The sequence below is a fragment of the Diabrotica virgifera genome, chromosome 1 (genome assembly GCF_917563875.1).
Source record: "Diabrotica virgifera virgifera chromosome 1, PGI_DIABVI_V3a".
In the NCBI taxonomy this organism is placed as follows: Eukaryota; Metazoa; Arthropoda; class Insecta; order Coleoptera; family Chrysomelidae; genus Diabrotica; species Diabrotica virgifera.
In genome coordinates, this window is record NC_065443.1 from 121,983,765 (window position 1) to 122,000,666 (window position 16,902).

A 16,902-nucleotide genomic window follows, 5' to 3' on the forward strand; every position below is an offset into this window, starting at 1 on the left:
TGTGCTACTTTTTTTATAAACAAAATGGCGCCCGAAAATCGTCTTTTTTTCAATTATTGCTCTAGAACTCCGAAGATTTTAACTTTACAACAAAAACACTCAAATAAAAATTCACCGTGATTAAATTCTGCATAGAGACGTGTTTTTCTCGATCTGCTCCGACGAAAATTTTCCTCGGAAAATGCGGGTTTTCCCAACAAAATCTTTAATTTTCAAATAAAGTTTTAGATAAGTAATTATTTAGCAATAATTAAATAATTTGGTGACTTAAAAGCCTTCTTGGTTTAGATTATAGTTCCAGAAGCTGGTGAAAATTAAACGAATATTTTAGCAACAATTCAATTGTTAATTAATAACTTTCGGTCGCAATAATAACCAAAATAATTATGATACACTGATCAAACTTTTAAATCTTATAAAGATGAGATGCCTATTTAATATTTTGTCGACAAAATATAAATTTTTTACTTTTTTTGCATAATCTTTAAATGTTTAAAAAAAAATAGTTATAAACAAATTAACATTTCTCAGAAAGTTTTTATTATATTATAATTTTAAAAAATAGCTAAAATGCGCATTTCAAATATCTTGAAAATGAATGCTTTAAAACTTTTTTGCAACCATTTGTAAAAAAGTTATGAAACAGCAAATTAAACATACGATTACTACGGTGTTAATAATTTTTTTTAATTCTTTCAAAGCGTAGAAGTGAGTCTAAAGTACAAGCTATTTATTTGTAAAACAATATCGATCATCAGCTTAATGGTTATATTTTAATTAAAGATTATAAATATATTTTTTTGTAATTTATACGCGCGAAAGTAGAATAATACAGTACCGTAGCTACCCGCCCACATACACAACTCGCGCGAGTTTAAGCGTGTCAGTCGCTTCGAGTGAACATTTTATCTCCGGCTCTGTATCAAGCCTACTTTCGCGCTAAAAATTACAAAAAAAAGTATTTTTAATCTTTGATTAAAATGTAACCATTGCACTTATTTTTGACATTCTTTGTGAGTAATTATATTATACCATAGACTCACTTTTAAGCTTTGAAACAATTAAAACAAATTATAAACAACGGAGAGAACGTATATTTATTTTGCTGTTTCATAACTTTTTTGCAAATGGTTGGAAATTTTTTTTAAAGCATTCATTTTCAAGACCTATGAAATACGCATTTTAAGTATTTTATAAAATTAGAATATAATAAACAATTTCTGAGAAATGTTCATTTTTTTATAACAATTTTTTTTAAACATTTAAAGATTATGCAAAAAAATGAAAAATTTATATTTTGTCGACAAAATATTAAATAGGCATCACACCTTTATAATCTTTCTAAGTTTAATCAATGTCTCATGATTATTTTGGTTGTTATTGCGACTGTAAATTGTTAATTAACAATTGAATTGTTGCTAAAATATTCATTTCATTTTAACCGGCTTCTGAATTTATAATCTATAGCAAGAAAGCTTTTATTTCACCATGCTATATAATTATTGATAAATAATTACTGGCCCAAAAAAATTATTTGAAAATTCGAGATTTTGTTGGGAAAACCCACATTTTCCGAGGAAAATTTTCGTCGGAGCAAATCAGGAAAAACATGCCTCTATGTAGAATTAAATTGGGGTGAATTTTTATTTGAGTATTTTTGGTGTAAAGTTAAAATCTTCGGAGTTATAGAGCAATAATTGAAAAAAATACGATTTGTCGGCGCCATTTTGTTTATAAAAAAAGTAGCACACTATCTGTGGACTTTGCATACCTATATTAATAATATATAGGATCTTATAATTCGATTAAAGTAATAAAATTGCTGGTAAATAACCTTTCTTTGTACTTTACTAATTAGACCAACGTATTATAACTATTTTTTTTTTCAAAATTTAAAGATTATGCAAAAAAAGAAAAATTTATATTTTGTCGATGAAATATTAAACCAGCATCTCATCTTTATAATCTTTATAAGTTTGATCAATGTATCATGATTATTTTGGTTATTATTGCGATCGTAAATTGTTAATTAACAATTGAATTGTTGCTAAAATATTCGTTTAATTTTCACCGGCTTCTGGAATTACAATCTATACCAAGAAATCTTTGATGTCACTAAGTTATTTAATTATTGATTAATAATTACTTACCTAAAACTTTATTTGAAAATGATAGTTTTTGTTAGGAAAACCCGCATTTTCCGAGGAAAATTTCCGTCGGAGCAAATCGTGAAAAACATATCTCTATGCGGAATTTAATTGCGGTAAATTTTTATTTGAGTGTTTTTGTTGTAAAGTTAAAATCTTCTGAGTTATAGAGCAATAATTGAAAAAAATACGATTTGTCGGCGCCATTTTGTTTATAAAAAAAGTAGCACACTATCTGCGGACTTTGCATACCTATATTATTAATATATAGGATCTTATAATTCGATTCCAGCAATAAAATTGCTGGTAAATAACTTTTCCATGAATTTTGCTAATTAGCCCAGAGTACTATGCACATATCGAAATGAGTGGAAGAAAATTGTAACGATAGACAAGTCATAAAACAAACTTTGACAACACATAAGAGGAATGAGGAGTGATTCACCACAATAAGCGAATCAGAGACCTCTAAGTAAAAGCGGCAAACATTACACCCGGAATGAAAAGCCTTGATGATGATGAAAATTATTAACTTAAAAATTGTATTAATAAATTAAGTAACTGTGCAAATTCTGAATGAATACTAAAATTGGATACACCACAAAGATAAAAGTTAAAAATCTACAGGACGACACAACATATTTATGGTCACACTATAGTCTAGGATCCGCGAAGTTGGGGGTTGAGTATGCACTTTTATTTCCGATGATTACGACGTTTTTTTTTGTTTTGAAGTATGTGTTGAATAATTATGGCTATATTCTACATTTTATTATTGCCCAAATTGGTAAAAATTTCCATATTTAATACACAAAATTCTAGATAATTGACATCATTATTTTATAGGTACACCTCGTAAAAGCAAGCAATTTTCTTTCAGCATTGACTTCTTTATAGTAAGTACCGTTCGCAAAATAAACAATTACATACCTACTGTTAAAATCTACTTAGTGACTAATTAAATTATTGTATTGAAGCTGGAACTTGTAGAAACAAGAACAATGGTTTGAAGGCCTTCATGGTCTACTAAGTAGGAAAACGTTTAAACTTTGGAGGTAAATTATTGAACATTAGTCACGGACAAAGGCGGGAAAGGTGAAAGAAGAATACCGTCAGGTGCTCCGGTAAATCAATGGATGGATTTTATGTACTTGTAATGCACTGATAACTGACATTAAGACATCATTTACTTCTATGTTTTTCTGTTAGACTTAAATAATATTGTGTTGTATATAACAGAAGTTAATTTAAGGTATCTTTGAACTTGACGATTAGCAATACCAAGCGCGGCTCCTCCTTAGGGTCAATTGGTCAATGACCCCCCTAAAATAATCTCATAAAAATACCAATTTTATTAAAAATATCTTTTATCTAAAACTTCACTCTGAAATATAAAATTCTCTCTCAGCAGTCTCCATTGGCAAAACAAATATAATAGATATAATAACGTCGCGCCTCGCGCTATACACAAGCCCGTGGCTGGGCCGTATTTTAAATTGTCTATATACAGTTCTTATGGCTTATGGACAAATGCATGTAAAATAGAAAAGAGACGGCAGATAGCAATTTCGTGGGCGAGAGTGGGAGTGACCTTTCCGTCGTATACCTCTAGTAGAGTCGACGGCCTCACGTTTAGTTAGAAAACAAGATGAGTGTTGTTGACGAAATAATTGCCTTAAAATCTGCTGGAACACTAAATTATGAACGGCGGCTTGAGAAAAAAGAAAGTGGTCGACCAAAACCAAACATGAATTTAAAACAAACAACAAAGGATAGGGGTAAGGACATTCAAAGATATTTTAAAGAATCAATGTACAATTTGTGTGATTGGATTTGTGGCTGCAGTGTGAGAAATGCATTTTTTTGCTATCCGTGTTTACTGTTTTCGAATGACGCTGTATGGGCGAAAAATGGAGTAACTGACATTAAGCATTTAAAAGTGAAAATTACAAAACATGCCTCTTCAACTACTCATATAAATTCATCAATGAGTTACGCAAGTTTAGGACGTGTTAACATAAGACAGCAACTTGATAGTGTATATCGTAAATCTGTGCATGACTTTAATGAATTGGTATCTAAAAATAGGTATATTTTAAACAAACTAATCGACTGTGTAAAATTTTGTGGAGTTTTCGAAATTGCATTGCGCGGTCATGACGAAAGTGACAGCTCCAATAATCGTGGAATTTTTCTGGGCCTTATCGATTTTGTTTCTGAACTGGATTTAATGTTTAAAGAACACATTGAAAAAAGTACAGTATTTAAAGGAACATCGAAAACAATTCAGAACGATATTTTAGAATCAATGTTAGCCATTGTGCATACTCATATCATGAAGGAGATTGGCCAGACAAATTTTGTGGCCATTCAAGTAGATGAGACCACAGACAGCTCCAATAAAACGCAGATGATTATCATATTGCGATATGTATTAACTGGTATTGTACATGAAAGATTTTGGAAATTTGTTAACCCCCTAGGTACTACAGCACAACATTTAACTAATGTAATATTGGAAGAACTTCAATTATTAAAAATTAATGAAGCACCTGAAAAATTGATTGCCCAAAGTTACGATGGTGCATCAGTCATGAGCGGTAAACTGGGAGGAGTACAAACAAAAATTAAAGAAATATACCCAAATGCACACTTCATTCACTGCTATGCCCATCAATTTAATCTTATCCTCCAAAAAGCGGCGAGTCAACACAAACCGATAAAAATATTTTTTGCAAATTTACACGGATTTTCGTCCTTTTTCGGCCGATCTCCAAAACGTACGATGGTTCTGGATAGAGTGGTTAAAGTAAGGCTACCTAAAGCTGCGCCTACTCGATGGGCTTTCAATACAAAATGTGTTGAAATTGTATACACTTATAAAGATGATTTAAAATCTTGCTTAGAGGAAATTATTGATGAGGAGCAAGATGGTAACAATATAAATCAAGCAACTGGTTTAAAAAGACATTTGGAAGATGAGCATTTTTTATTTTGGTTAAATTTTTTCCATAAAATAATGCCCCATGTTGATATATTGTTTAAACAATTGCAAATGCGAGACATTGATGTTATATCTGTCAAAAATTGTATCCTGTCTTTTAACAACAATATCCAAATAATTAGAAATACTATTTTGGAATCAGAAGTACCAAGCACATCAACAGCAAAAAAAAGAAAAACTACTGCAGAGGATCCAAAGCGACGAACTGCACTTGAAATTTGTGATATTATTATATCTGAAATAAATCACAGGTTTAGTTTCAATGATCATCTCATGATTTCACAGTTATTCTACATAGAGAAATTTGAAGCATACACTACCAACTTTCCGCAAAATATTTTAAAAATGGTGACGGCTAATTATCCCACAGTGAATATTTCCAAACTAAAATCGGAACTTGAAGTCTTATATTGTCGTGAGGATTTTCGCAATAGTGCTGGTGCAGTAGCCATACTTCAGCTTTTTATTAACATGAATTTGTCTGAAACATTTTCTGAAGCAGTGAAGTTATTAAATATTTTGTGCACACTCCCTATGACAACCGTGGAAAGTGAGAGATGTTTTTCTACTTTAAAAAGAGTAAAAACATTCCTGCGTAATACGATGGGACAACCTAGACTTAGTGCCTTGTCTATGCTGAGCATCGAGAAAACGCTTGTCAAGAGCATTCCAAATTTCAATGAGAAGGTCATAGACTATTTTGCAGAACTAAAGGATAGAAGAATTGACTTAAAATATAAAAATATTTAAAGTAAGTTTCGTTTTAATAAATTTACAATTTATTATACTATAAATATTCCTATCTATATATCAGTCAATAACCTGTTCATACCATTTTTCCTATATTTTTTAAAAGATTTACTCTAAAAAAAGACAAATTTAATTTTCGGAAAACTAGGGTAAATAGTATTGAGTTTTATCTAAGTCTGTATTTTTTATCTAAAATATAAATGCTAAAAGATCTTTTAAATACTTTAAAAAATCAACAGTTTGAAGTTTTCAAACCAAAATGACCCCCCTGAAGATTGACCCACGAGCCGCCGCTGAGCAATACCTACACAAGTTGCAATACCTTCGTTATCTAGGTATACCTAAGAAATATATCAGCCTCATAAAAATGGGTTCAAAAGCCGCAGTCAGAGTAGATGGAGAACTGACTCCCCTGTTTGACATCAACATGGGAGTGAGACAGGGAGACGCTATATCAATTATGCTATTCAACCTAGTTCTTGAGACAGTCATCATATAAACACCAGAACAATACAAATTACTGCCTATGCAGACCATGAAGCTATCATTCGTAGGAACAAGCCACGGCTAATGGAAGCATTCAAAGAAATTGATCCTGAAGCACGACAAAGAGGGATTCAGATAAACGGAGTACATGACCGTCAAAAGAACACCTAACAATGAAAATAATATCACAATGGACAACTATAATATTGAAGTGTGGATGCCTTCACATATCTGGGCACAGAAATCAATCAGAAGAATTCCGTAAGTAGCGAAATTAATGCACGTAATTCGAACGGGAATCGTACATACTATGCTAATAAAAGATTGATGACATCAAACTTATTAGACAAAAGATCCAAAATGACTACACACACCCAAACTTATATGGAATCATCTGATATTTTTTATTATTTCGGGCGAACTTTAAAAAACGAACGCACGAAGTCAAACAATATTTATTTTAAAACAATTTAATAACAAATACATAACATTTAAATAAAACAATAAAGTATTTAACAAACAAATTGAATCTAGTTGTTTTACAGTCAATAGCATAAAAATTTTCAATGTAAAACGAATAATGTTTAAATTGTTTTTATTTATTTTTTTTTGTTTTTCTTGGTAGTCAGTGTTATCACCTCTAGTCCTTATGCAAGCTTCAGTTTGCGTGGGCACGCTCCTAATCAAATTATCAACATTTTGTTGTGGTAGGTTGCTCCATCCTTCAAGAGCAGCTTGTACTAGCCGTGCGGTGTTTTCTGGATTATCCCGGCGAGCTCTAAATTTTCTTTTAGGCATATACCACAAATACTCTATAGGATTAAGCTCGGGTGAGCAAGCAGGCCACTCCAAACAAGGGATACCTTCTGGTTCAATGATGTCTCTAGTCAATCTAATGGTATGTGGAGGTCCATTATCATGCAAGAAAATTAAATTTTCCCCGTTGCATCTTTCCAGAGCCTAACTATTGTATTAATATACCTGTGAGCAGTTAAGGTTGACTGGATGAAAACTAAAGGAGTTTTTTACGGATCACAATTCCTCTCCAGAACATTACACTTCCCTTTGTAATTTGTGAACAGAACTGACAGTTTTCGTTCTTGCTTTTCTTCCTCGACCTCTAAATACACGATTTCGTGGGTAATCTGATTTTACACAAATCCTGACTTTTTCTGAAAATAGCACATTTTGTCAATTTCCAATGTTCCAGTTTTGGTGCTGAAGACACCAATTTAGGCGATCAATATTGTGCTGCCTGGATAACTCGGGAACCCATAACTGTCTCCTGCTGTATACTTCTTGGCACGAACTCTTCTTCTTATCGTTTCAACTAAAAGAGTTACACCTGTAGCTCCCAAAAGCTGCCTTTGGAGCTACAGGTGAAAAATGGTTGAGTGTCTTCCAGCTGATTGGGCAATTTAACGATCGTGGCGAGCCGTTATTATTTTTTGGTGACTCTCTCTTGCTTTATTTTTGAGCTTTCTTAGTCCTGTTACCTAGCATAGGTTTTGGACAGAACGCCCTGTGTTACGCCTAGCTCTACAGCTATGTCCCTCTGAGAACATTACTTGGTCCACAAGACCAATAATCTTTCCCAGTTGTAAGTTCTATAACCCCACATGACGCATATTTTCGTTTTTGGACGCAAAAGTTAGTTTATTTATTTTCGTTTAATTTGCAACTCAAGCAAATAACCCATACCGTACCAAGCTGTAATATTTGATTGTCTTATAGATTTGTTTATTTTCAATAAAAACCTTTATTCTTCACAATAATAACAAGTTTTTTCAAAAGAAATAAATATTACTTAGAAATACAAGGTGATTCCATATAAGTTTGGGTGTGTGTATCTACAGAACGTAGACCCGTAGTAACCTATGGTTGTGAAACCTGGGTAAGGACAAAAAAGGATGAAGCCCAACTCAGGATATTCGAGACAAAATTTCTGAGAAAAGTATATGTACCGGTGCAAGAGGAAGACGGCGCATGGAGAATCAGGAGAAACAACGAGTTAAATGAATTGAATGAAGGTTATGATATTGTAAGATATGTGAAAAGTCAAAGACTGTCATGGCTGGAACATGTAAAGTAAGAGACAGGACGATTCAAAAACAACATAGAAAATATTACAATGGAAGCCGATAGGAAGGCAAAAAAAGGATTCGCAGGACGAGATGGTTGGATTACGCGGAATCATCATCATTCTCTTTGTCTTATCCTATGCGGGGTCGGCTTCCCTAATTGCATTTCTCCACACAATTCTATCTTGGGTCATATAAATGTTAATCCCCTTTACCAACATGTCCTGCCTTATCGTCTCCCCAGGTCTTCTTTGGTCTTCCTCTCCTACTCCTTCCAGGAATCTGCACTTTAGCTATTCTTCGTATTGGGTGATTAACGTCTCGACGTTGAACATGACCAAACCATCTTAACCTATACTCTCTCATTTTGGCATCAATTGGTGCCACACCTAGACTTCCCCTAATATATTCATTTCTAATTTTATACTTCTTTGTCACTCCACTCATCCATCTAAGCATTCTCATTTCCGCCACATGCATTCGTTGTTCCTCTTTCTTTTTCACTGCCCAACATTCAGTTTCGTGCATCATAGCCGGTCTTATTGCTTTTTTTTTGTAGAATTTTCCCTTCAGGTTCATTGGAATTTTTCTGTCACACAACACACCACTCGCTTCTTTCCACTTCATCCATCCAGCCCTAATTCTACTGCATGCATCTCCATCTACTTCTCCATTACTCTGTAATACAGATCCTAGATACTTAAACTATTGCTTTTCACAATCATTTCACCATCCAAAGATACCATTTTATTTGTAGTAGCTCCATCTTTAAATGAACATTCCAAATACTCTGTTTTTGTCCTACTAAGTTTTAAACCTTTTTCCTCTAGAGCTTGTCTCCATTGTTCCAGTTTTTGTTCTTAGTCTCTTTCACTATTTCCTATTAACACTACATCATCAGCATACATTAGGCACCATGGAATGCTACCCTGTAGTTTCGCTGTTATCTGGTCCAAAACTAATGAGAATAAATAAGGACTAAGCACCGAGCCTTGGTGCAATCCTACTTTTACCTGAAATTTATCAGTCTCTCCCACACCTATCCTAACACTAGTCGTTACTCCCGCATACATATCTCTCACAATCTTTACATATTCGCCAGGGACTCCTTTCTTATTGAGTGCCCACCACAGAATCTTTCGAGGAACTCTATCATATGCTTTCTCAAGATCAATGAATACCATATGAGCGTTGGTCTCTTTATTCCTGTATTTTTCCATTAGTTGCCTTACAATGAAAATTGCATCTGTTGTTGATCTGCCCTATATAAAGCCAAATTGATTATCGGATATTTCGGTTTCTTCACGTATCCGTCTATCAATTACTCTCTCCCATATTTTCATGGTGTGGCTAAGTAGTTTTATAGCCCTGTAGTTTGTACATTGTTGTATGTCTCCCTTGTTTTTGTAGACCGGTACTAATATACTGCTTCTCCATTCGTCTGTCATTTGTCCAACTTCCATAATTCTATTAAATAGACCTGCTAGCCAACTTATTTCTGTCTCTCCCAATGCTCTCCATACTTCCCCAGGAATATTTTCTGGTCCGACTGCTTTTCCTTTCTTTATTTTTTTACGATTACGCTGAATACGACCTGAAAACCATGAAAATGAGACAATGGAGAAGAAGGTCACAAGAGAGATCTGAATGGAAGGACATAGCCAAACAGGCAAATACATATCCAGGAGTATGATGCCAAAAGAATAATAAGAAGAAGATTGAAGCTGGAACTTGTAGAAACAAGAACTATGCCGCTATTTAGTTACACCATTGCTATTACTGTCTCCGTTTTTCCGTCCAAATCTTCATTTAATAAACTATCAGTACCAATAGTTATGTTGACATGTCCTGCATATATACAATGAACAATAATTGTTTATAAAAAAATGTCTACTGTTTTTATTTTAATTTAATTAGCATATTCTAATGTGTTTTATAAATAATACAATAGAAAGAGAACCACACCCACACACAAATATAAAATATGTTCTGAATACATAAATATATTAATTAAGGTACTAACTTTGCTGAGTCAGCTGTAGTGTACCAAGTAGTAATAAAACTTGTTTTGGTACCATGAGGTACTACTGACTATTACAGTGAAAATTGTGATAACATCAAGTGCAGATATAATGAAAAATGACAATAAGAAATGAGTCACCGTGGTTGGTAGTACTTGATGTAATTAGTTTGATGGAAATTGTTTTGATGGAAAGTACCTACGTACTACATATTTAAAACAATCTTTTTATTTTGAATAATATTATACAGTTATGTAAATAGCTAGGGGTGCCATATTATTAATTTTTTTTTGTGGAAATATTTATTTTTGTCACAATTGTGCTATCACAACCATACCATAATTTTATTTAAAGTACATAGTTGTGACCATTAACTTTTTATTCTGCACTTCTACCGGAAAAACAAAAAGCAAAAATCTATTAAAAATATATCTATAATTACTCTTTTAACTTACTTTGTGACACATTCATATTTGGATGCAGTTTCGAAGCAGTTGGACAAGCTTATTGAAGTGGAAAACAAGTCAGGAAGAGCTTTTGAGGCCTTCGATGTTGAAGATGTTGAATTTTTCTTGCCTTCTTCATTGCTTTGGTCCTCGTCACTGTCTTCATCGTCATCGGTACTCTCTTCTCTTTCGATGCAAACGTTCTTTCTGTAAACAAATAAACACTTTCTGTAAACAAAAGTTATTTGGTAAAAAAATATCTAATTGTTTTAGAAAAGTTGAAATATCATTAGAAACTAGAAATACAGTTGAGTCCCTGAATCTTTACCCGTGCGTCATCATTTAAAATTTAAAGCATACGAAATAAGTCGATAAGTCGGAAATTGAAATTTACTAAACGCAACAGCAAGTCACTTGCTGTTGCGTTTAGTAAATTTCAATTTACGACTTATCATCGAGTGGTTGTTTACTTTTACGTTACTTATTTACTTACTTTTTTACTTATTTACTTTCTTTTATTGGCGTTGGTTGTTTTTGAAATAAACCCTTCAATTGTTAGCTATTATACGTTTTTATTTATGTTATTAAATTGCTATTTTTTACCCACCAAGAGCAATGTACGTATGTGGATTGGTGGATTTTTTCTAGCATTCATTTAAGCATTATTTACATTGAACATTTTTATAAAGAACTAGATTATAAACGTTTCTACAACGAGCTAAAAAAAATATTTATGATTTCTCTTTAGACCAAACCTCTGGCATTAATTTATTTCAAGTTCAATGCACACAAATCTAAACAGAATATGTTTAATTTGCAGAACAAGTGAAAAGTAGGTTAGCAATTTGGACTTTAGAAAAAAGTAGGTTAGCAATTTTGGTTAGAAAATAATTATTAAATTAACGAATAATTAGAAAAAAAACAATTTGTTTAATTCTAGTCATTTTAATTAAAAGTAAATCCTTCACACAGTTAAATCACCTGGCAGTTATTAAGTAATTATTATGTACAGGAGGATGTAAAAAGTCATGCAATCATTATAGTCCATTGTCCTGTCGCCAGTGGGGGTACAACGGCCTCCTTAATTCAGATGGACTTACCCAAGTTTTTTTATGTATTTTGACCCGTAGAACACGAATTTTTTGGGTAAAAGTCGATCCGGATGTCGATAAGATTGTTATAAACAAAGAACTTGAGGAATCACATAACAGCGATTTTTTGCAAAACAAAACATTTTTTTACCCCAGTTAATAGGGAAAAAAACATGAAAACATGTTAAACAGGGTTTTGAAGGTGCTAAACGGTAGATAAGAGATAAATGATGATAATTCCGTGAAGACGTACAGCTAATTTTTCTTCTTCTTTTTTTTAAACAGGTACAAAGAATGACAAACTCAGTTTTTTGACTATAAAACGTTTCTTGTAAATTTTAGAGAAAAATGTTTTAAATAAGTGTTGTAGATCTTAAAAAGTTCTTGAATTTGATAGTACTCATATTAATATACATAAACAATTGACCTAGATAATTGCAAACAACTCTCATTTTTGCACTAATTTTTAAATATTAATAACTTTACTTTTTACATAATGATATATAATTTAACTACTTTAAATTATGCCATTTAATGGTTTCTTTAAGTGCACTAAATTTCAACCGGATTGACCAAATAGTTTATAAGTTATTCAATTTGTTTATCCCAGAGAGCAATTGTTTATACAACTGTTCTTGCCCTAACAGTGAATCTAGAGATATTTAGCAAATCGCAATCAATTATCCGAGAGTCTACTTTTAAGATGCATTAAGAAAAAATTAACATTTTATTAAAATTGTTATTAAAAAACTCGTTTGAAAAGACCCTACTTTCTAGGTTATAAACAATTTGAATAACTTTGACAGTTTTTATGTCACACGCTTGCATGTAGGCTCACTGAAAAGCTGGTGAAAAAATACATATTAAAAAAGAAAAAATAATTTTATATGACAAATAGGAATCAAGTTATTATTTTTTTTTATAAATCAAATTTTGCATTGTTTATAAACATCTATATTTTACGATCCAGTTTACAGATTGCATATGCAGTGAAATAATAAAAACTTATGACCTGTTAAACTGATGGTACTCGTGAAACACCTCCAACGAAAGTGAAAGTGGGAATTGTTCAAGCTTCGCTTCCTTTTTTGGGAAAAAACTGCAATATATTATCACCTTCCATAGCATGCACAACCTTCTTTTTTAACTGGAGTAGCTCAAGAAAATACTAAAAATTGTGTAAATTTCACCTTGCACAATTGGAAAATCCCGTGAAAATCAATTAATTGAATTTTATTATAAAAGTTATTGAACTCTACAAGTATTCCTTAAAAATTATTTAAATTATTAATTAAAGTATATTTTTTATATAAATATAAAATAATTATAAATTAGTACAATACATTATTTATTTTTTTTTTATTTGAAATAATTAAAAAGTATTTAAAACTCCTTAATAGTTTTTAAAAAACTAATTTTTGTTTTATTTTGTTTTTGAATTGTTATGAAATGTTATTTAATTTAATGAAGCTATTAATATTTGTTTAGATAGGCATCTAATAAGTATAAATATGTAATATGTTTGCACTATTATTTAATGATGTATGTTAAGTTCAATAATTAGAATAAAATTCATATATTTGTTTTGATAGTAATATAATATATTTTAATAAATTCATATAATTAATTATAAAAATAAAAAAGTAAAACATTGTTTATGAATTTTAATTTGATTATTCTAGTGAACGTCTATAACTTCTAAATCGCTTCTCGGCAAGATACAGTTTATCCTCTACAAAGTCTGACTCGACATCGTCAAGAACCACTGCAGCGCGATTACAACATTTTTTCTCCTCTTCTTCCACTGCACAGTTTGTAAAAAGATCCGTACAGTTTATACCATATTTTTTACAGCCACATCTTGTACTTTTGCAACCCGTTGAACATTTACATGTAATTTGTTTTAATATATCTTTAGGTATCAAACAATCTAAGGTGTAAATAGGTTCAAAACCCGTATCAGTTTTTTTCCATCCATACTGGGTAGCATCCAGTTTTTTACCTAACCAGTGTTAAACGCGAAGTACATGCTGATAACCTGCACCTTCTGTTGGGGGCAAATTTTCCAATTTAAAAGATTTTTTCCCTGTATTTCTTATAAATTGTAAAAAACGTAACTAATTTAATGCCAATATGTTATTATTTTTTTTATATGTAACATCAATTGCAGCAGAATACAAAGCAACAATGATATCACATCCGTTTTTCATGATGTCCTCCTTGTTAGCATTCTCGTCATAAAAAATATTTATCAGATCTACAATTTCTGACGATGCAGTTAATAATTTGAATTTTCCTTGATTAAAAAAGAGGAAGTTGTATCACACTCAGTAAAAATATATAAGAACCCAACGTATTTTCTTAGAGGAGAATGTTTAAAACTATTACAACTATAATAGATAGATTTTCCTTTTGCGCCTTTTTTTTCAAAATATGTGTTATTGTCCGGAGCAGAGAGTTGCGTCAATATTATGATTATATCAGTATCATTACCAATTATTACAATGATCTTGTTAGTTTCATATGTATGTTCGTGAAGAGCTAGCTGTCTGCACTATTAATACGTCTGCATCTTCAGCTGCTACTTTATTTCGGTACCCAGATTTGTTGAGCTCTGCACATAAAAGTTGAATCAATTGCTTTTTATTTTTACTAACTGCTAAAAATATTTTTTGTTTTATGGATAAGATCGTGTTTTCAACCAATTTATTTTCTGGGCCTGAGCTAATTATTATTGTATATTTATATAAATAATATTCTTTAATTAGTAAAATATAAGTAATTCTTACGAGAAATTATTGTAAAATTAAAGCAAGTAATAGCAATTAAACTGCAAATTTTTTCAACATGTTTCAAATTGGGATTCCATTCTAAAAAATAAAACGAAGCTATTCTCACCTTCACATTTGTTGGCGGTGTTTCACGAGAACCATCAGTTTAATGAGTCATGACTTTTTATTTTTTTACTGCATATGCAATCTATAAACTGGATCGTAAAATATAGACTTTCTTAAACAACTTATTCAATTTTCAGCTCTTAATGTTTATAAAAAATGGAAATATGATTTATTGAAAAAAAATTCTAACTCGATTTCTATTAGTCATATAAAATCCACTTTATTATTTTAATGTGTATATTTTCACCAGCTTTTCAGTGAGCCTACATACGAGCGTGTAACGTAAAAACTGTCAAAGTTATTCTAATTGTTTATAACCTAAAAAGTAGGGTCTTTTTCAGGCGGTTTTTTTAACCACAATTTTGATAAAATCTTAAAACATTTTCAATACATCTTAAAACTAAAGTCTCAAATAATCGATTGCGATTTGTAAAATATCTCTAGAGTCACTGTTAGGGCAAGAACAGTTGTTTAAACAATTGCTGTCTGGGATAAACAAATTGAATAACTTATAAACTATTTGGTCGATCTGGTTGAAATTTAGCTCACTAAAATAACCCATTAATTGGCATAATTTAAAGTAGTTAAATTAAATATCGTTGTGCAAAAAATACAGTTATTAATATTTAAAAATTAGTGCAAAAATGAGAGTTTTTTACAATTATCTCGGTCAATTGTTTATATATTGCAATATGTGTCACACCAAACTGAAGAACTTTTTAAGGTCTACAATATTTATTTGAAACATTTTTCTCTAAAATGGATAAGAAACGTTTTATAGTAAAAAAACTTAGTTTTTCATTCTTTATAACTGTTTTAAAAAAAGAAGAAGAAAAATTAGCTGTACGTCTTCACGGAATTATCATCATTTATACCTCATCTATCGCTTAAAACCTTCAAAACCCTGCTTAACATTTTTACGTGAAATCGATGATTTTTTTCCCTATTAACTGGTGTATTTGTACTTTTTGGGTCATTCTAAGCAAAAAATGTTTTTACAAGTTTTTTCGTAGGATGAATAGTTTTAGACATAAACGCGGTTGAACTTTCAAAAAATCGAAAAATTGCAATTTTTGAACCCGAATAACTTTTGATTGAAAAATAAAATAGCAATTCTGCTTACCGCATTTGAAAGTTCAAGTCAAATTCTATCGGTTTTGATTACTTTCATTGCTAAAAATTAATTTTTTTATTGTTAAACAAAGCTACTAACACATAGTGATTGAATGATATTTTCAATGCATTTCACATTTGAAATCGAACGAGTAGGCGCGCATACATACAATTTCTACGTAGATTACGTACATTAAAACGCATGCATTGGGCACGGGAAACACTATGTGTGTATGGCTTTGTTTAACAAATAATAGCTTAATTTTTAGCAATGCAAATAATCAAAACCGATAGAATTTGACTTGAACTTTCAAATGTAGTAAGCAGAATTGCTATCTTATTTTTAATCAAAAGTTATTCGGGTTCAAAAATGGCACTTTTTCGATTTTTTGAAAGTTCAACCGCGTTTATCTCGAAAACTATGCATCCTACGAAAAAACTTGTAAGACCATTTTTTGCTGAGAATCACCCAAAAAATACAAAAAATGTTTTGTATTGCAAAGAATAGCTGTTATGTAATTCCTCAAGTTCTTTATTTATAACAATCTAATCGACATCCGGATCAACTGTTACCCAAAAAATTCGTGATCTACGGGTCAAAATATATAAAAAAACTTGGGTAAGTCCATCTGAATTAAGGAGGCAGTTGTACCCCCCCTGGCGACAGGACTATTAATTATTATTACGATTCAGATTAGACCATTTTTAAAAAAGGTATGATCAACCCGTTATGCAGTAGTGTCAAAATTATTTAGGTACTCTAATGAAAATATTTTTCTTATTTTTCTGTCATACGTCGTTGCTCGTTTTAAATGTCTTGGTGACATTGGCTCAATTATCAGGCCAACTCTTCGGAGATCTTACTT

The 16,902-nt window shown here is 31.4% G+C and overlaps 1 protein-coding gene across 1 annotated transcript in view; it reads right to left on the reverse strand.

The window, feature by feature from the left end:
* LOC114324355 (transforming growth factor-beta-induced protein ig-h3) overlaps window positions 1–16,902 on the reverse strand; it is a 157,688-nt gene that overhangs the window by 52,433 nt on the left and 88,353 nt on the right. The window contains exon 3 of the mRNA XM_028272159.2: window positions 10,945–11,142. Coding sequence (XP_028127960.1) covers window positions 10,945–11,142 — 198 coding nt within the window. The remainder of the gene's footprint in view (window positions 1–10,944; window positions 11,143–16,902) is intronic.